The sequence below is a fragment of the Triplophysa rosa genome, linkage group LG8, assembly GCF_024868665.1.
Source record: "Triplophysa rosa linkage group LG8, Trosa_1v2, whole genome shotgun sequence".
NCBI lineage: Eukaryota > Metazoa > Chordata > Actinopteri > Cypriniformes > Nemacheilidae > Triplophysa > Triplophysa rosa.
In genome coordinates this window covers 18456336-18478684 of record NC_079897.1, presented here as the reverse complement: position 1 = coordinate 18478684, position 22349 = coordinate 18456336, and the positions used below count along the sequence as shown (strand labels likewise).

Genomic DNA, 22349 nt, shown 5'->3' with positions numbered 1-22349 from the left:
TACATGCGTTTTCTCTCTTTCTGTACAGGTCGAGCCCATATCTGACATCGAATCAGAAGAGGAAGTTGAAGTGACTGACATCAGCGACGAGGAGGTTGATGAAAGAGATGAAGAGTTTGATGTTTTCCCCCCTCGCTATCTTAAACATAATCACCATCAAAATCACCATCCTCACAGCCGAAAGCACCATCAGCCCAACGGCACTGACGCCCACCTAGATGAGGACTTAGAGGAGGATGTTTTCAAAGCTCCCGCCCCTCCACCCTTCTTCATCCCTCCTGCCTCAGGTGAAGGCCGCCGCCTGAACGCTGTCGTAAAGAGCGAACCTGTAGAACCCGCGGAGGCACAGCTGCCGCCCGGTGGGCTTCCGCAGACACAATCCCAGTGTATCCCGCTGAAGCTCAGGTTCAAGCGACGCTGGGACCAGGACCAGCACATGGAGGAGGCGGAGGACAAGAAAGTGAGAGGAGAAGAGCAGAGGAACGGAGAGGCGGAGGAGAGCGGGAATGGCAGTGGAGAGGCAGAGAGTCCGCCTCCTCTTGCTCACCACAGGGTTAGCGCTGAGCTCCACCGCGCCACGGCGCAGCTGTCACTGGAAAATAAGGACTGCTGATACGCGACAACGACGACTTGCGCGACACTGCTGATGGACTCACGCTCACACGTGAATCTTTGTAGATCAATGACTGCTGATACTGACAGACTGCTTTCTGGACAACAATACTGACACATACACTTAGACCCTCCTACTTTATACCCTCCTTCATCTGCCTCCTTTGACTTCAGCCGATGGTCTTGCCAGTGCACGTAAATCTGGTACATCTCAGTATACCGATGATGTGGAATGAGTTCACCCATGTGCCCCAGTGACCCTCAGGAGTCATGAACTTTGACCTCTGGCACTAGAGAAAATATTATATTTTTAAAAGAGATTTAATTTGCAAAGTGCCTGTGAGCTACCCCTTAAAACCCCGCAAACACAGAGAAAGCAAATGGATGCAGCAAAGGCGGTTAACTAGAATGGGGTTTGGTGTTTATTTCCAGCAGCCCAGCATGATTTTCCTCAGTGACAGACTATGATCAAATTCTACATGATGTGGTGGTATACAAATGCACAGAAAGTCACAAACTTTCTCTCTCGAACACAAAGACACAGTTCGAAAACCAGCCTGGTCAGAAGTAAGAACCCTCAGGGACGAACCCCCAACACACACACACACACACACACACACACACACACACATGCAGATATAATCCCTTCCTTGTTCCCTGTATGAAGCCTGAACAGATTGTGTGTCACAAGTGAGCATTTGTGCAGAATTTGTGTCCGAATGCCTGTGTTTCTGGAAACTTAACTGTGTTCTCAGGTTATGTCCTTCCACTCCTGTCCAAACCAGCTCACTTTTATTTCGTGTTCTCTTTTGTCAAATCTTTGGGACCATACCTGAAATTGTTTCATTCTGACATGAAAACATTTTAAAGACCACACACTCGAATCTCTTTAAATCAAATGATCGCATAAAGTGGCACACAGGAGTTTCCCTTGTATAGTCTTTTAGTGCAAACAAAACCAGCATTATGCACACACACACACACATACACACACACACACACACACACACAAAGCATGTACAGTGATTCTAAGATCTAACTGTTTTGGCATTTGATGTATTAAGAATGTGTCTGCTCTGCTTGTATCCTTATGAGCTAGGTGGTCATTCTGGGTCTCGTTTTATTATGCACAGTCATTTTGTAATAATAGATTTGACATATATGAGATCTTACTGTGGACTGGGGGATAATAAAAATCCATAAACTCAAACATTAAAGTACTAACTTATAAACAGGAAGGTCACACACAAACTCCGCCTATGCCTTGTTTTAATAGCATGTCTGAAAGGTTAAAGTAAAAAAACAAAAATCTTAAAAAAGAACAGAACAGTATACGCTTAATATACCTTTATCTAATGTGTTAAACATACTGTAAACTTGTTGAAAGCATAGCATTAAAAGATGTATCGGTTTCAGCGGTTTTGTAACATTTGGTTTGGAGGGGAAGGTTGACTCTTCTCCATAGGGATAATGCCATTGTTTGGGTGAGGGAGGAAAACGTTGCTTTTTTACCAAGTTAAAGGAACAGTTCACCCAAAAATGAAATTACATTAAGTTCAAATCTGCATAAATGTCTTTGTTCTGATGAACACAGAGAAAGATATTTGGAAGAATGCTTGTAACCAAACAATTCTTGGCCACCATTGACTACCATAGTAGGAAAAATTGTGTAATACATTTCTTTGTTCTGTGGAACACAAAAGCAGATATTTTGAAGAAGGTAGGAAAGCAAACAGTTCTGGCACACTTTTGACTATTGTATTTTTTTCTACTATGGTAGAAGCCTAGAACTGTTTGGTTTTATCTTTATCTGTCTGCGTTTATCGAAAAAAGAATTTTATACAGATTTGGAACAACTAGAGAGTGAGTAAATGATGACAGATTTTTTCTTTTTGGGTGAACTGTCCCTTTAATAAATTGTAGGGTAGATGAGCAAAATAGTACACAAAACAAAGCAGGAGAGCTGTGCACCACATACTATGTGGCACATTCGGTTCCTTAACCAGCATGCACCTCCTCAACATCCTGTTCTTACTGCCACAACTGATGTCTGGGTGCTCGTGTGTTGCTTGTGTGTGTGTATGTGCGTGTAGGTGTGTGTGTGTGAGTGTGTGAGAGAGAGTTTTCGACAGAGGCTCTATTTGCATGTATGTCGACATCTAAGACTCTCATCAAGTCACTCAAATCTTGCTTCATGAACCTCATAAACCTGTGTGCACTAAAGCCCTGTGCAGGACTGAGCACGGCAGAAAGACATCGGTGACGTGGCCAGTCAGGCACTCGAGATGGTGTAATGGTTTTCTAGTCACAGGAAGAAAGTTATCTCATGTCCGAAGTGTCTCTGATAGCTATAATGAGACATTTGACAGAGTTGGACTGTTTCATATAACAGAACTGGCACAGATGTCAACCTTCTCAATGTTTTTTACTCTTTCTAGCTGCCTTACTCCCCCTTTAACCAAACCTCTTGTACTTTCTTATGGTTTTGAATTTGGTCTTTACCACTTGTTTCACGCCCCAGCATACCTCATAATGTGAGAGGTGGAGATGAGGTGAGCAGTATTGACGGACGCAGTCTCTGCTTCTGTATGCCCAAATATGCTTGGGCACAAAGTGAGTGGTTTCTTTTTCTTTAAGAGGGGAGATATTTATTTAGGCTGCTCTCATTGGTTGTCCCAGGATGTTGCTCGCTCAGAATCCCAGCAACAGATGAGGTTTTGTATTTAATTTTTTTTACCCAATTTGCTCCCGTTTATCTCCTCTCTGATGTCATCGTTGCTGTTAATCATAATTATTATTAGTTATTATTATTTTTGTTGAAAATTGTAGTCACGATAACATTGTATACATTACTGTAAAAGATCCTTTGAAGAATGTTTCTCCCCACCCATGCCCTCTCACAGAGCAACCCGACAGTGTGTTTAGTGTAACATTAAATATGTGTAAATTAACGTAAAACCACGTCTTTAACATGGGTGGAGATGTGGAGAGATGGCGGATGGAGGAAGGGCATTCTGGAGAGGTTCGGGCTTCTGATTTTGACCTCAAGTCATGTCATGTAGTTGTTATTTTGTAGTGTTACTTATTTCTTGCTCTTGTACATTTTTTCATTGGGGGATTGTATGATTTTAAAAGATATATTGTGTATTGTTTTATTGTGTAAAGTCTGTATCTTTCTCACTTTCTTTCTCGAAATTTTTTTCTGTGGTTCCATAACTCATAATAACAGGTTTAAATACCACAATGTAACATTTTATTCCTCCTTTATTCATTTTTGTGTTCTTTTTTCAGAATTGTAATTAAAATGTAATCAGGGTCAATTAAACGGTTAAAAACCATTCTATTCTTTTTGAGTTTCTACAACTGTTGAGTTTTATTACTGCAAACAAGGAATTTGTACACTCTTAAAAATAAAGGTGTTTAAAATGCTCTTCACAGCAATGCCATAAAAGAACCATTTTTGGTTCCATAAAAGAACCGTTCAGTCAAAGGTTCTCTAAAGAACTGTCTCTTTTTTTACCTTTTTAAAATCTGAAGAAACCTTTTTCGCCACAAAGAACCTCTTGTGAAGCAGAAAGGTTCTTCATATGTTAAAGGTACTTTTCTGTCATCGTGAAGCATCTTTATTTTTAAGACTACCTATATATGAGTGTTTTTTCAAGCTTAATAGAATTTTAATGCAAACTAATACACTTCAGTGGATAATTATAACAATTTGCAGTTATAAAGTGCTTTTTAAAGATATATTTCCTAAACTGCCTGTTGATGGAGAATATAGCATGTACTTTTTAAGACTGACCTCTGCTGTCCGAAGAGCAGAAGTACAAGTGTTTGCATCATAGTCAGCATTTATTTTTGATAAATCTTAGAAATTGATTTGCATACACATACTGATGACATATATGGATTATATTAACTATGAAGCAATACTGCTAATTGGAACAATTATTTTTTTGTATTTTGTTGAAGTATGTCTGTATGATGTAGTCCATATTGGAATATGAAGAGCACAATAAAATACATAAAACATAATGGAATAAAGATCCACAAAGAGCCAGCTTACATATTTAAAATAAAAGAAATGATTTGTAACTGCTATTGTAATTTTGTTACAAGGAGCCATTGCATAGATGTGTATTGCCTACTAAAGAGCAGTAATCCTTTTTCCTCTTAAAGGTATTTTTTATTGTTTTTCCTTCTTAGTAGTCCGATTTTACCTTGCCATGTTTTAAAATCGAGCGAGATCAGGTTCAAAGTCAAAGCACCATTTTTAATGTTAAACTTGACATTGAATCATGACCTTGATTCACGTTACATTAATCCATACCTGTAACATTTTATATCCATAACTTCAAATAATCTCCATAATCATCAATTATCAGCTCTGTCTGTTCATTCAAATGAATATGAGCACAGACTGAGTAAAAACAACTTTGAGAGGCAGATTGTTTGATTTAAATCAGACTTTTGATCATATTTCTGCCTCTGGTTCATCTCATTCACATGAGATGATTTTTGTCACATTCTCTGTCTGTCGTCCCCCTTTTACTTCTATTATCACCCCAATCATTTGTGCATTTCATGGAGGTAGATGAGGGAACGCGGTCCCCTCTGGCGCAGTATGATGGAGGGATAGATGTATGACAGCTGATTGACACTGCATTGCAGAGCCAAAAGAAGGGGTCAACATCATGGTGAGACTCGGGTCAAAGGGCAGGACTCTGGGGAGTGGAAGACATATTAATGAGGGACTTCAACTTTGAGCAGATAGCTACTTGGTTAGTGCAGACGTTATATTTTATGTAATTATTTATTGGTCAGTAAAAAATAACTTATGTTATTTTACAAGTATTGTTACTTGTGCTTATGAGAATCCCCTTCTATATTGGGTATGCGAGTAGTTCGACGTCTCAAAGAAACCCAGCAGGGGTCGCTGTGCATTGCTTCAAAATTTCAGGACAGCGCGTAGTATCTGATTCTGTCTACAACAGCGATTATGTAACGGTTTTTTTCATCACTGTGAAAATTCACACGAACACTCATTCTCTAAATGTCGAAGTGCGTTTCTATGCGTCAATATGTCGAGAAAAAGGAATTTCCATACGTAGCTAAAGTGAACGCACTACGAGATGGAGCAATATTCGCAAGACGATGTAAATCAATGTTTGAGCCTCGACAGTATTTCCTGTTTTAAAAGTACACTACTTGTTTTGCCCTGTGTCATGGAACAGTAGTTTATATTGGTTTTATCCGTCACTAGTATGTTGTCCTACTACGCATCGAGCATGGGGTTATGCGAGTACGTCAGGCCACGCCCCTGCCGTCCAGCTGGTGGCAACATGGTTGATGACTTCATCGCTGAGTTTGATCATTGGCTCGTCGACGCGCTGCCTTTGGCCAATCGCGCGGCGGCGAGATGACGTCACCCCAAATCCTACAAGGATTGTATGGATGGGGCGGGGCGCAACGGCACATACGTTAGAGACAGCCGGATAGCGCGCAGTGATTGGTTCTCGCGCGCGAGGTGAGGGGCTGTTGCTGAGAGAAAGGAGAGGCAGAGTGGAAAATATTGTAAGCGAGAAAGTCAGCAGTGTCCGTCGTACACGCATCCCGTATTCACGAACATAGTAGTGGGAAAGTGAGAGAATTAGTCAGAGACGTGCCAAGATGTTTTTTTAGGTTAACCAGTTCGACATAATTTCGCTCAACACTTGAAACTAGATATTTAAATATAGTCCGAATTTCTATATAGTATTTGTATATTGCAGACACTATTAAAATATACGACGTGTTCAGCTTAGAAACACTTGTAACTAAAGAGAAGTAGAAAACTTTCGTAATTTAAGGGTGGTGTGTTGCGCTGTCGTTTGTGGTAAACATGCACCTTTATTTAGGGAGCGAAGACTCGTATTGCGTTATTGGCCAGCGCTTCTTGAACACTGCCCTTGTGCCCGCCCACACCCTGTTCCTATGGTTCCCAGCGCACTCATTGGATACTGTAACTTTTGGAGTGAGAACCGGCTTGCTATCTTCTTTCATTCTGATTGGCCCACAGTGCATGCCACTCAAGGGGAATATGCCACTGAGAAACGCCTCCAAGTTTGTGCTGTCACATCCATAGGTTACTGTATCTGTTAGCGCGCTCTGATTGGTCGGGCGGGCCAGCTGTTAGTGGTTCATTCACCATTTTGTGACTGTAGTGAAAAAGGATTCATATAGTTTTTAATCCATGTCTGAGTTGCTGTTGGGAGGGGGGCAAAGATGTTTAACGGAGGACCCACATAAAGTGAAATTCCCGACCGAAAGAATACATGGACGGACGTTGCACGCCACTTCAGGCGAAACGGGAGACCCCATCTGCAATTTGCACCGTAAATTCATCGGCTAGCACGTATTTTTCCTGTTTTGGTGAGTTGTTATTACCCCAAGGGGTCCGCTGCTAACGTTAGTGGTAATTCGTATTTAGAGATGTCTCTGTATGGAACGTGTTTTATGAAAAAGAGAAACTGAGTGCAAATTAGCTCACTGAAATAAATATCAAGGAAGAACCTAGAACAAGTAGGAGGGAGGGGGTGGGGTGCAGAGTTAAACTTTGTCAAATGTTTAAAAGACAGCGTTAAAACCCCGCGTTTTAGTAACTTATGAGTTAACGTTATCCCTTCCCGAAATGTTGCATGAGTTTGAGCAACTTAAACGGAGCAAATTGGCACTCATGCGCGGCGTTACGCAGTGGAAGGATTACGCGAGTTCAGATCGAGGAAGGATCGCGCTGCTTACAATACTATCGAATGAAAGCGCGCAATAACAAACAAATTAAGACGTCACTCACTAAGAGATCATTTTACTTGGGCTTAACGTTACTTCACTCGCTGTCATCAGCTCACTTTCTCGTGACCTACCGGAACGGCGCACAAAGGTGGATAATTTGCAACTTTTGCTGCGTGTACGTCCTTATTGACATGAACAACCTTTTGCATAGTGTTTTGCACGTTCGTGTGCGTGTGTTTTTACACGTTTTAAAGCTTTCTTTTGTTCTCTTGTAATGTCCTTCTCGTCTAATTTTGCGGCTCACAACCCCGACTGTTGCGAGTCCTTGGCATAGTAACGTTACTACTCCCGTGACATTGCGAAGCTCTGCGAGTGATAGTACTACCACCGGCGGGTTTCGTGCGCAGTCTGACGGTATGATTTTCACACTTGTGCATTATTTCAACGGCCCACCTCGTAGTCCGTACATTTTCGGAATATGTCCTTATAGACTCTCTCTAAGAGCCTTTAACAGCAGTTGTTTTTTTTAATAAATATGTAATAAATATGTTTTAAGTATCATTCATTGTTCACGGCCTTCCTGCTCAGAGCTTATGTGCTTGGCACCAGTGGCTTTTTAATGTTACTCTGAGATTTTGTTATGAGATGTGTGGTATCTTCAGATATGCATGTAAATATCCTGTCTGTAATTCATGCACTTTGCTGTTAGAGAGTGTCTCAGTTGCATGACGTTAAAATCATCTAGAATTTTATTTTTTTTATCAGTCACTATACATGATTTTACTAGATTTGTACAGCTGAGGACCTTTGCTGTTTTGGGTTTTACAAATATAATTCCTTGTGTGACTGATGCGGTGAAGTGTTGAAGGATAGGTTGTTGTTTTGGGCAGCATTCTTCCTACGTCATTCAGTCCATGTACTGCTTAAGCGTCCATACAGCTCGATGGCTGGCATGCACTTGGTACACACTTTGACAGTAAAGCCAGTAAAATGTTTAGATACCGATTTCGAAGTGCGCGAAGGCTTTTTACTAGTGTGTGAAGTGTTCGACAGCTGATCTTCAAAGAGTGTATTACGTGTCCCTGATCTCCCTGTTGTGTGCCCGTCTCTTGACTTTCTTCTATGTTGCATGTTTTTGCTGTTTCATGTGTGTGACTGTAACATCCCCTTGGTGACCCACTTTAGGTCCAAATAAAGCAGGTAATATAGTGGGAAATTCTTGGGTTTGGGAAGGAAGTCATAGCACCCATGCATGCTGCACGACACTGCACTGCTGCAGCCCTGCACCCTCCTGCATGCCCCAGAATGCACATTTGGAGAACAATCTGTGAATTAGCACATCGATACGCAAAATCTGCGTGGATACGCGATGTGTTGCTTGGAGTGGGCAGATGCTACATTTTTTAAAATTGCATTGTGTTGTATGGCATGTTGCACAGTTGTGGGTTGTTGTTGTTGTTTTTTTCTTTTTGCATGTTTATTTTACTTCGTATTAACACTGCGGTGAAGCAGTGCACTGTAAGACCTATTCCCCAATTAAATCCGAGTGGTGTGACAGGCTGGCATACTGGCATCACAACCACAGTCTGTGTCCCCCTTTTTGTTACCCAGTTGCACATCAGTCTCAATGTCTAAATAAATAGATATATGCATAATTGACCCAGAAATTTTGATTTTGTGTTGAATTTTGGTTAAAGCAAAGTCTTTTAAGCAAGCAGTGGCTCCCATGTAATGACACTGGTGCGCTGTGAGAAGCGTGTGTGTGCGTATGTGTGATCTTGTGTGCATAAGCTTTGCATTGCTTTGTGACGCACATAATATAGGCTTTGGATAAAAAATAAAAATTTTGATCATCATTTTTGACCATCGAGCTTAAAGATCAAAATTCTGTTATCACGTTTCAACCAGGGTGAACTGAAATATGTTCTTGCGCAATTCATTTACAGTAATAAATGTATAGACTCATGAAGGTAATGACTAATAGAAAAAGGAAAAATGCTTTTGTCAGGTCTTATAAAGGGGAAGTATATGTTATTAATTCTCAAATAAATCATTTGACCTTTTAGGATCAAGACAGCCATTCAATGACAGGTGAAGCCATCTCCATTTATCAATTTAAGTGAGTTTCTTCTGTTTTTTAAGGACAGTAAGGTTGAAATGTGTAGCGGCGTTTTAATGTTGGGGAGAATGACGTGTGTTGCGGCCCTGTTCACAGAGACCTGTATATTACACAGTGACTTTTCTCAGAGTGTGTGTCTGGATTGGACTTATATGGTTAACGTCATGAGTTTCTCTTGCTTTAGTGGCACCTTTAATACAGGTATCATGGTAATAGTCAAAATGCTGAGACTTCATTTGACCGGTTGTAGTCACATCCAGAGGAGTCAGACATGTCACAGTCACGCAGACTTTAGATGAGATAAAAATGATCAACTGGAGTCTATTTTGCATTTGTTGTTGCATGTTTTATTGATATAATTTCTCAATATATTATTATAGTTATTTAAATGATTTAATGATGTCACAGTCACGCAGACTTTAGATCGGATAAAAATGATCAACTGGAGTCTATTTTGCATTTGTTGTTGCATGTTTTATTTATATAATTTCTCAATATATTATTATAGTTATTTAAATGATTTATTAATCTTGTCAAAGTTTACTTATAATTAAACATGTAGCTAATTGTTGAAATTGCCTATTAGAGCCTTTGGTAATTCTTTTATAATTTATTTACACTAGAATATTATATTTTTGCAAAGAAACTATGTACTATATTAATGTACTGTATATATGTATACTAATGCTTAACGTTTTGACACCTGAATGATGTGCAAAGAATTGCAAAGCTACATTTCATACATTAGATATGTAAAAATATCTGAAATATTGTTTGAAAAGCAAAACTCGTCCATGCAAAATACCATGGTTGAAAACTACGTCTAGAGCTATTATAGTTCTATTTTACATTATCAATGTTTCAAAGTTTTCCAGATTGTAGATTGTGCTGCTTGACGTCGTCTATTGGGTTGTCAGTTTCCTGAGCAGGAATTTCTAAAAGCAGCAGGGATCTCTCTTTATCATTGATGTGATAAATTTCTGATCATGGTATAATTTGCTTTAATGTATTGATGCAATAAATAAAATATAATTAAAGCCATAAATAAAAAATCTTTACAGTACTAAACGTTTTATATTAATAGTAATTGATATGCAAAGTTAAGGCAAACGTAATGATCATACTGGCATTATGTCAGTTAAGCAGCAACTTTGCTTATCATATACCAATGATAAAGAAGACAACATATATTCATAGTTTGCAAAAGATTGTAATACACTTGCAGTTAAAAAGTTGCTTGGAATATGTTTTTTATGCTTTTATAGAAATTATATATTAGCAACACATTTACAAGTCACCATTCACTTTTATTTCCACAAAAAGGCTGTATAAATTATTATTATATATCAATTAATTTAATCCAGAATGTTGCACATGGGTGACCCTGAATAGAACGAGTAGAAACGGCTAGAGTAATGTAAACACTGTGATACACAAGTGACTGCGTTCTAAACCTATGCCACTGATTGCTATGTAACACCGTTATGTGCGATATCTGCTCCTGAGCTCCCTGTTGTACGCTTGTCTCTCGTCTTTTTTCAGTGTTGCATGTTTTTGCTGTTTCATGTGTGTGACTGTAACATCCTCTTGGTGACCCACTTTAAGCATGTAATATAAATGGAAATGGTTGTTTTTGGGAAGGAAGCCATGTTCTTTTTGAACTGGAATTGCCATATATTGCTAATGAGCAGAGCAGTTGGATTGATCATGTAGTATTACAAGCAGAGGTGGGTAGTAACGCGCTACATTTACTTCGTTACATTTACTTGAGTAACATTTTGGAAAATATGTACTTTTTAAGTAAAATTAAAAGTGTGTACTTTTACTCTTACTTGAGTAAACTTCTAATAGAAAATCTGTACTTTTACTTCGTTACATAATTTACATTGCGTGACGTTCCTTCGTTCCTTCATTTTAAAATATGCTTTTTAAAACGCGTTGTTTATTTCAAGGTTGTAGTCTCTTTTTACGGGCATTCCCGAGTGATCGATTCTTTTGAGTCGATTCTTTTGAAAGCATTAATTCAACAATGGGCAAAAACATTTGAATAGGCTAATGAATCAGTTCAAATGATTTGTTCAGTTCGCAGCACGATCTGAATCATCTGAATCATCCTCCTCGTAGCGCGAAACTTAAAAACACGCAGAACACAAAGAGCGTTGGATGAAGTGGATATTAATCTATATCTATACAATCAAAACTGAAAATGTGTCATATTGTTTGCCAGCAACGATAAATGCCCGCCATATGCGCGCACCCGCGCGACCTGTTCGTCAGACAAAGCAACATGCGTGTTACCTGTTAGACACAGAGACGTGGGCTTGCAGAAATATACATTTGAAGAACAGAAGGAAGAAAACTTGTTTATGGGCGTGTGGTTCACTGTTTACTGTTTGTTTACAAGTAAGAGCGTTTCACAACACACACGTGACACAACACAAGAAAACACGAGCTTTGTTCAAAAATGTGTATTTCATTTAAGAGAGCACTGCAGATGTTCTAGATCATCTTAGGAAATGCTCTGAGTTTAGTTAATGCTTTAGTTTGACATGGTCTATTATTCTAAATAAGTTGTGTAAACTACATTGACATCAGGACTAGATGAAATTTACAGAAATGCTTGTCTCTTCTGTGTTTGTCTATTCTTTTATCTATTCTCTCTAGTATATTGCAAAGATATCTGCTTATGATAATTAAAAATATTGATTAAAATGTAATATTAAAATATTGGCGTTAATATTAACTTTATGTAGTAGGCCTATATAATCAGATACAAAGTAACAAAGTAACTAGCTACTTGAGTAGTTTTTTCATTGCATACTTTTTTACTTTTACTCAAGTAATTTTTAAAATAGTGACTTTTACTTTTACTTGAGTAACAATTTCTCTAGTTACTTGTACTTTTACTTGAGTAAAGATTTTGGCTACTCTACCCACCTCTGATTACAAGTCATAATATATTTGCAAAAATACGTGCCAATATTAGCTTAACACAAAACAGAAAGCAAAAAAGAATTTCATGGATCAGGTGTGGGCCTTGTTTTTTTTTTGGTCGTTATTTACTTCCAATGATTTCTTTTTGACTCTCTGTCCAAAATAAAACATTCCATGTTGTTAAAACATCGCCAGGAGTCTTTGACGTAATATCAAGTGAATAGGGGAATAGATGATGTTAAATTAAACTGAGGACAGAAACAGCAAAAATGAGATTTGTTCATATGACAGACAATATCTTAAATTCACCAGCTGCTACATAACTGATAATATTATGTAGTAAAATTTACTCAGAATTTTGCCTTGATTCTTGTTAGTTCAAATACTGACTAATATGTTGGATTCTAAAGCATCTGGTGTATCTGAGCAATTAAAATTGTTTGTAGAAATTCCCAAAAGAACACACTTTGAACTTTGACCCTTCACAAAACATAATCCATCAGAAATGTAAAGAATAGTGTAGTGTGAATATCCAAGACTTGAAATAAACCACAGTAATGTTGTCTGCGTAATATGTCTTGTATTATTGAGGAAGAAATGTCACTTCATTGCAAATATACAGTTCAGGGTCATTATGAACAGAGGGTGGGGTGTCTCATGGAATGACTCAAAGAAATCCCCAATTCTCCTTTTAAAGCCATCTTTCACAGGAAAATCCTGCGCGTGTATTGTTTGTGTGGGAGTGTCTGTTTGCACCTTTTTTCGTGAGTGGGTGGGAGTGAGAAATTGAGTGAAGGGGAGTGTGATTTCACACACGTGTTTGAATATGAATGAATGAGGACTGGTTAGTAAGCAGCGACTGGTGTAAAATGTGTTTATGTGTTGAGGAATCAAAATGACAGTGCATACTAAAAAAGTAGGCCTTTGTCTGTTTTATGTGTATTTGTAAAATGTACTGATGGAAGGAGGATGATGAGGATGGGAGGAGATACACACAAAAAGTTATATGATCAGCTCACCTTCTAGACATTTCCACTCAGTGTACTGTAGAGAGCATGTTCTTTCTTGATGGTTTTCTAAACATGAATATATTGTTAAATGTCTAACATATGCAAAACGCATAAGGTCAGCATTCTATGTCTAGCCGTTTTATGTTGTTTTCTGTTTATACCATATATTATTTTTAAGTATGGGTAGTTGACAAATCTACCGTACATGTGTCCTATGGTGTGCCATAGCAAAAATTTTGAAAACAAACTGTTAATAATATATTATTTTTATATTATTAAAATTTATATTTCTAATATGAAATAGCATGAGAGAGATCATTGCTGTCACACCATAGGACACATTTACAGTATATTTGTCAACTACCCATACCCAAAAAGAATTCAAAAAGAATTAACTAAAGTAGAAGTGACAGCCTTAGTGTTCATACAGTTCATACATTCATAGACTTATAGCATCTTTCCAAACATTGTATTATGATAGCTGCATGTAAATCTAGCTGGTCTTCCTGATTCTTTATCTTTTTGTTTCAGGTTTTTGTTTGTGAGGGAAAGCAGTATTAAAAACAACACTGAAAGAGCCCATTAAATGTTAGAAGAAAAGAACCACAAAAGGAAAATAGAAATCATCTAAAGTTGCCAAACTGAAAAAGATGAGGCCACCCAAGAAACAGAGAGGACGCTCTCCCTTATCGCCAAGAGGAAAAGGAGCAAGAAAACGTGCAGGCAAGCTTGATGGACTTTCAAGAACTACACAGTCTGAACTTTCACCCCAGAAACACGCTCCGTCTAAAGCAGACAGCGCTCAGGACAAGCAAATCAAGAGTAGCAACATCCCAAACAGGGTGGGGCTAAGAGAACAAATAAGAGAAAGGACAGTGGAAACATCGAAAACTGAGGAGAACATAATTATAGTGAATAAGACAAAAAGCCCCAAGAACATGAACACAAACAGTTTAACAGAAAACACAGACTCATTGAAGAATGCACTTGAAAGCAATGCACACGAAAATGTACACAGTAATAGCACAGACATATATATTACAAAAACACAAAACTGTACTAGCACAAACAGTAAAGGTAGCAACCAACATGCAAACAGCACTGCTAGCAATACACAAAACACAAATACTACAGCCAATAGTGTAAATAAAAGCAACTCTATCAGTGCCAACCACATTTCCACAACACCCTCCAGTCGAAAAACAGCCACTTTCAAAGCCAGGGTGCCCAAGAAGAAATACATGTATGAACATCAAGCTTCCATTACCTCTCCCATTGGTTTAACCCTGTCAACTGCTCCACTCACACTTTATAGCAACCATCTAACTTCATCACACACCCCCATTACTCAGAACAGTACTGCTGTGCTCAGAAATGATGTGGCTAAAACAGATAGTTCTGATCTGGAAATGAGTGGGAGTAGCAGTAAAGAAATAGTCAAAGTGGCAAGCACAGAATCTCAAAAAGGAGATGAAACTTTGGGAAATTTGTTGAAAAGTGAAATGCCCTTTGCAGGAGAGAAGATAGTTCAAACAGTGGAAGCAGATGGATATGGGGAGCAGGCCCCAAATTCGGCGCGCTCATCATCTACAGACACAGCCAGTGAACACTCTCTGGATCTAGAGGTACTTGAGCCCTCTGGTGTGCAGCTAAGTTTGGGCAGTCATGTAAGGATGTCAAAAAGAGTGCCGTCTAACAATTCAACCCTGCCTGTACTGCAAATTGAGCAGGGAGGCTCTGCCGCAATAGCAGAAGCTCTAGCTAAAGGACTGAAAAACCAAAGAGTGCTAGCACGAAAGCGACCAAGAACTAATGTAAAAGAAAGCAAGAAGCTAATCAAGGAATGTGTATTTATTTGCGGTGTGGTGCGTGGGTCCAGTAGAGAGCAGCTGAATGTAGAATTGCAGGTTAATGGAGAGAGGATGCTGCTTCCATATCCATTTCATACATTAGTAAGTTGCCCACACCAACCCATTGACCTCATTTTAGACGCCCCACCCCCAGGCAATGAACCTGTGGAGGTTGGGATGCATGTTTGTGTGCCTTATGGAGGAGATAAAGGTAAAGAGTGCTTCAGAGAAGGTGTGGTGGCTCAGGTGGACTCTCATTCAGGTGTTGCATGCCCCTACATGGTGCTTTTGCAAGAGGAGATGGAGCAAAAGAAAGAGATGTGCAGCAGTGAGGAGGCAACAAGTACTAAGACTGTATGGGTGGCCCGCCAAAACCTGCGTCTCCTTGTTCCGCCATGGGATGGGGTTATGAAAGAGAAAGAACGAGAGGAGAGAGAACACAGGGATGAGATGGAGGTGGAGCAGGAACTATGTCAGTTAAGCGAGGGACTGGATTTGGGAACTGCAGGTCCGCTCAGGGAGAACAGCAGATTCCCATCTCCAGGGGTTCATCACTATGGTTGCACACATGTTTCATCTTCCACTTCACCAGCAGTTGTAATGGTAGCAAAAAATATGGTTAGTATAGCAGCTAGGAGGGATAGTGAGGGAACAGGGAATAGGGAAAGAGTTCGAGACGGGGAACATGAGCGAAAACAATTGCAGACCCCAGAGGTGGACATGGAGCTTTTGCAGCTTAACATGGCACCACTCAGAGAAGTTGGAGGATCCTTAGTCTCAGGGGGGCCTAATCAGCACAGACAAATTCTTTCCCAACCTCCTGGGTATCCAAGTTCGCTTACAGTGGTGCGAGGCATCTCTGGGACATCTTTAGGAAGTCCCCATCCAACCCCGTCACCTGCACTTTTATGGTCTGATGGAGGGATCTCTCACCATGTGCCACCCTCTGTGCCTCCTTCCCCTAACTCTAGGGGGTCTTTGACACCTCTGGAAAAAACTCCTACACCTTCACAGACCTCCACCCCTATTCCCGGGAGTTCTGCCTCATCTTCTGCTTCTTCCTCACGATCAAGGACTCCTTTGTCAGCTAATCAACAGAAATACAAGAAAGGTGATGTGGTCTGTACGCCTAATGGAATCCGTAAAAAGTTTAATGGGAAACAGTGGCGGCGCTTGTGCTCCCGGGAAGGTTGCATGAAAGAGTCCCAGCGTCGTGGCTACTGTTCCCGCCACCTTTCCATGCGTACCAAAGAAATGGAGGGAGCAGTGGGAGAGAGAGGAGGTGGAGGTGGAGGGAGCAGCTCAGGGACCGTGACCCCTTCAGATCTGCGTGGTCGTGCTAGCAGTGAATTTGATTGGGATGAGACTTCAAGGGACAGTAGTGAGACAAGCAGCCGGGGTACTGACTCTCGGCCACGTCTTGGATTGCCATCACTGCTTGCTCAAGATTTCTCTCGCTTTGACTTTGATGAATGTGAGGCTGCAACTATGCTGGTATCCCTGGGTAGCTCAAGGTCTGTAACACCCTCATTTTCACCAATTTCAAATCAGTCCCCATTCTCACCTACACCTTCCCCATCTCCTTCACCACATTTTGGTTTTCGCCCTGCAAACTTCAGCCCTATCACTGCCTCTCCAGTCCTTCCTCCCCGCCGCCACAGACAACCCAGTGGTACCAACACTGTTACTGCGAAACACGGAACAGGAGGTCTAGAGAGGGACAAGGACAGACATTTGTCTGGTATTGCGCCATCCTTCCACACCAGTCTAACCTTCACTGTACCTATGAGCCCGGGCAAACGCAGGACGGATGCCCCACCTCCCCCAACTTCACTGTCACAAGAATATGTCAAACATGACCAGGAACAAATCAGTCATGACCCCTCACTTGTAACAAATGTCTGCATTATCACTCCTCAAACAACTACTGTCACACTCCCCCAAAGACTTCCTTCAACCACTGCCTCTTCCCCACCAGCTTCTCCCCTAAGCTTAGAGCCAGGTTCACAACAAACAGCTCATCAACCTTTGAGAGACTCTCCAGTAATAGTGAGAAATCCTGAGGTTCCTCTTATAAAGTTTACAGAACTTCCACTGGCTAGAGTTGCAGAGGTGGACAGGACCAGTTCCACAGAAAATAACCAAAATGGTGTACAGTCTGTTACAGGACTACAGGTTCCTGTACCAATTAACGCTGCTTCCACCAATGGACCAGTTTTACTTCAAAACCCCACCTCAACTCTTGTTCTAGTGTCTACTACCTCTTCCATCCCAAACACTGCTGGTCTACCCACGCAATCGAGCGCCACCTTGGCCTGCATATCAGTGCCTAGCCCTGCCCCAGGGTCTGGTCTCATTGGTGCAGATTGTGGAGGACTGGATAAGAATGGTCCGGTGATGGTGCAGCAGCCTGTCCCCTGTCATCCTGCTCCCACTGCGTTGCTGCCGCTCATACTTTCTACAGAGACCCTGCATCCTGTGCCATGCAAAGACATCATCATGGGGCGGCCTGGAACTGGTAAGAGAATTCTATATTTTCATTTAACGCAAATACCAGTATTCCAATGGTGATCCTCAAGACAGTTATTGTGTTGTTTTGATGTTTTGTTTTGATAACACAACAGAATATGCCACATCATATAGATTCAAAGCATTTTTAAATAAAGACATTAAAGAGAGACCTTTGTCTTTTTTGTTTTGTTTACTCACCACAGAATGTCAAAGCAGATTTCATGTTATTTTGAAAGTGTATTGAAGACTGTGGTATCAATTTCAAACGTTTTTATTCACTCTTTGAAGTACCATAGAAGACTACAAATTGTAGCTTGACACATCTATTTAAAACATGAAGGTCATAATTGCAAACCCTGTGATACCAGTAAAGACATTACTAATGATAATATAATTAAGGCACTGTGAGATCAACATTATGCTGGGTGCAACAAACAATTCAATGTCAAGCATTGACGTTTTTTTATATATGGCATACCAACTTAATTCATAAAACATTGTTATACAACTTTATGGATTACTTGATTGTTACAGTTGCAATATTTAGTTGTAAAACATGGTTACATAATTGGCTATAGTGAATGGGATAAAAGGTGGACACGATTCTAAGAACCTAAAATCCAGTATAATTATTAATTCAATGTGTTTGATCGTCATACAAAAATGTTCATATATGTACTGTATGCTGTTTAATTCAAATGGTTTGAATATATTAATCCACGGTCCCTTTCACCATCTCCAGAAAATAATCCTCTGCTCCATAAGAAAAAAGAAAAGGTCAGAATCAATGTCTGACTAATTTATTTTTACAAAAAAAGGCAAGTAAAATGATTACACAGGAAAATACAATGTGAAAGGGAATCCTTGCTTTGTCAGTGCAAAATTTAGAATAAAAAAAACCTGTTTGAGGTTACCTTTCTTATAAAAATTAAACAAGAACAAATAGAGTACAAATACTGAGAGAGGGCAATTAAATGTAATGTGCTGCATTCACACACGAGCTACCAGGTCACATTTTTTAAAACAGAGGTAAGGGACCTGAAGTAATATACTATATAGATAGACCCAGAATTCATTCCTATGGCCTTGCATGATGACAGTTAAACCGTATAACTGACCTTGTCACAGGCATCGATTTCCTACATAACTGTGCTGTTGTACTGTGCTTCATATATAACTCTGCATGCTAACTTTTTCCTACACAATAAAATGTTTTCAAATTCATATTTAAAGTCAATTAATTTACTTGTTTAGTAGTTGTGAGATAAGCAGAATAAGTTTTTTTTTGTAGATGGTTGATTAAAAAAATGTGTACGTTAGCAGAGACTTTTTGAAAATAGGATAGAATAGAGAAGTCTGTTATTATAAAATAGTCTATTTCTAAATAAAATCCACGTTTAAAGGTATTCCGACTCGTAGCCAGTTCTCTTATGTATCTGAATTACCAAATCCCATATCAAATTTCTTTTATTTCTGAATTTTTTATTTCAAAGCACTGAACATCAGAAGTAACTATTTTAATGTTACACTTGAGTATGAAATTTTAATCCAGAGAAATTTAAATGCTGATATTTATATAATTTTATTAATGTTTTTACAAGCAGGATTCTAATGTAGTTTAAAAAAACTTTTAATAGACCAAAATGGTTCCCTTGCAGTATTTCCCTGTTATTTCACCAACAATCCCTTATTATTTAACACAAAGCTCAGTTCCTGCTGATGAAAAGTAGCCCCACAGCATAATGCTACCAGCATTCTTCACATTTAGACATGCTGTTTTTTTAAGGTGTTAGATGGGGAGGCAATGTTAGATTTGCAACACACAACTTCTTGAATTCTGGCTTAAAAGCTCCAGCACAGTCTCATATGACTGCAGGTTTTTTTCTCCCACGTGGCAACTGGGTCATTTTAAGCTTTGTTTGAACAACTCCCGATGTTGTAAAAACTTTATTTTTGTGTTACCCTTAAAATACAGTGATATTGATAGGGTTGACCTGTTCTCACCTGCTGGATTCTGTAGCTACAGTAGTTAAAAAATTGAACTGTTGACCTGTCTGTGGCCTCTTTTACAAGTCCTTTTGTGCAGATAATTTTTATGTACAGCCATTTTCAGGTAGTGTTTGGATAGTTTGATTTAACTAATAATTTAATCAACAGTACCCAGTGGGACATCCAGACACTCCTTTAACACCTCCTAATGTATTACAAAAGCATTTGTTTTACTTGTAACGTCTTCGAAATGCTTCAATTAACCTAGCTATCTTTCAGATTCACAAATGATCCAGAAAAGTGTAGTTGTTATTTTAATAGTTAAATGTTCTCAGGTACAGAACAAAGCAATTATGTCTTTATTAGAACCTGTTTTCACAAAGGCCAAAATACTAACCCAAAGATTATTTTGTTGTTAAAAATATGTTTCTAGATAAATAAATGGCAAATCACACACCGTTTCAGTGCTTAGAAAATAAATAAAAATATTACAGATAACTAGATTTTCCATACAAATGATAGTGCCTTATGGCATTTATTTTTCCTTAAATGGTATGTAAACATATTTTGTTATCTCTTAGATTTTCCTGTGTGGTTATAATCATCAGTTGCTTTAATATGGGGTTCCATTAGATTTGCTGGTCATTGCTGAATTAAAGCACTATGTTCATGTTCATTACATGAATTCTCATTTGGGGAAAGTCAAGCAAAGTGACAGGCGACTGAATTTTGTTTAGCATTTGTGAATGAGTGACGTGTTCATGTTCAAAAGGATTAAGAGAACGTCTGTCGTTTTAGTAAATTTCCATAGAAACCCTTAAAATAATGTTTTATGGCATAGTTATTTCTGTTTTGATCTTTATTCATAATTCATGTATAATTTTGTGTCTGAATTATGTTTGGAAGTCACTGATTGACATTTTCACATTTTCATAGTCTGTTCTCAGTGTATGTGTTGACAGTATACCAGACATGTTCACAAGTCTCAGAGGTCCAAGTCAAGTCTCAAGTCTTTAAAGTGGAGTCCAAGTCAAGTCTTAAGTCTCTGAGGTGGAGTCCAAGTCACATCTCAAGTCTCGGTTCTATTTTTAGCAATAGTTCTGTCAGATAGTTATTGTAATTCACAGTGTATGAAGCTAAATCAGTTTTGAAACATTACAACTAATTAACTCTACAGAATGTCTTGGGTATTTTATACAGTTTGAACCAGTGCTGATGCTGGTGTGATAGTCTGTGTTTTCTTCTTTTTACTAGGTCTTTGCGTCACATTTACCGGTGCAAAATCAAAAATAAATTTTATGCGCAATAATGATGTAATGAATTGCATGATATGCCCCTCCGTGCCAAGGGATGGCACCTGGTTAAATTTCTTTGGAGCCAGAGCTGCAACAAAGCTTAATGTATTCAGCGATGTAAATGTTAATTTTGACAGCCAGTTTTGATTTAGTTTTAGTCATAGTCTTTTGACGAAAATGCTATTTAATTTTAGTGATCTCCATCAATTTAGTTTTAGTCTAGTTTTAGTCGACGAAATTTGAAAAACAATTTAGTTGACTAAATCTACATTACATTTAGTCTACTAAAATTGAAATGGTTTAAATCGTTTATTTTGTGTAATTAAATGTTCCAAACAAAGATTTAACTGTTTTGACATAATTTACTTTATTTTAATTTAAATTAAACTAGGTCATTACCTTTCATTTTCAGAAAAGTTCCGTAACTACTGGATATGTATTGTTGCAATACAGAGAATATTAGACCATGAACGCATGTACCAGTTCATTCAATCTCAGTCATTTGACTTAAATGATTCGTTCAATAAAGGGGCGTATTCATTAAGTACATTCAACCAATGAATCACTCTGACAGGGCTCACACTCAAGCGCTATTGGCTCATGGCATGCCTCTTTGAAGAACAGAGCTGCACTCTTGAGACTAAAGCCCATTGCACATTGAGTCCGAAATTTGTGTCCGAAATTTCCGCACGTTAAAAAATAAATACGACCTCACGTTGTGTCAATCACATTTACACACTGCCTCCGATATTTTCGTCCGTCATAGAAAAATTCGGACCGGGTTCGATTTTCTGCGTTTTCGCATCCGTACCAAGCATTTTGAGTGGCCTTTTATAACAATTCAGAGACACCGTACAAACGAGAGCCAAATACGAAAAAACGCATACGAAAATTTCGGACTGTATGTGCAAAGACCTTAATGAGAAATATTTGTCAAAAAGACATATTACACAGACTGTCTTACATTTCTTCAACCATGCAAACATGTTACATACTTGCTTTGATCTTTAGCGTGTCATTCAATTGCACATTGAGTCCGAAATTTGCATCCGAAATTTCCGCACGTTAAAAAATAAATACGACCTCATGTTGTGTCAATCACATTTACACACTGCCTCCGATATTTTCGTCCGTCATAAAAAGAATTCGGACCGGGTTCGATTTTCTGCGTTTTCGCATCCGTATCAAGCATTTTGAGTGGCCTTTTATAACAATTGAGAGACACCGTACAAACGAGAGCCAAATACGAAAAAACGCATAC

The 22349-nt window shown here is 39.0% G+C and overlaps 2 protein-coding genes across 2 annotated transcripts in view; both read left to right on the top strand.

Moving 5' to 3' along the window:
- erfl3 (Ets2 repressor factor like 3) overlaps positions 1 to 4669 on the top strand; it is a 47748-nt gene extending 43079 nt beyond the window's left edge. Inside the window, exon 5 of the mRNA XM_057340850.1 lies at positions 29 to 4669. Coding sequence (XP_057196833.1) covers positions 29 to 613 — 585 coding nt within the window. The 3' untranslated portion in view covers positions 614 to 4669. The remainder of the gene's footprint in view (positions 1 to 28) is intronic.
- Positions 4670 to 6805: 2136 nt separating this feature from the next.
- The window catches only part of cicb (capicua transcriptional repressor b), a 40305-nt gene continuing 24761 nt past the window's right edge, over positions 6806 to 22349 (top strand). Inside the window, exons 1-2 of the mRNA XM_057340812.1 lie at positions 6806 to 7020; positions 13975 to 17811. Of these exons, the coding sequence (XP_057196795.1) occupies positions 14094 to 17811 (3718 nt within the window). The 5' untranslated portion in view covers positions 6806 to 7020; positions 13975 to 14093. The remainder of the gene's footprint in view (positions 7021 to 13974; positions 17812 to 22349) is intronic.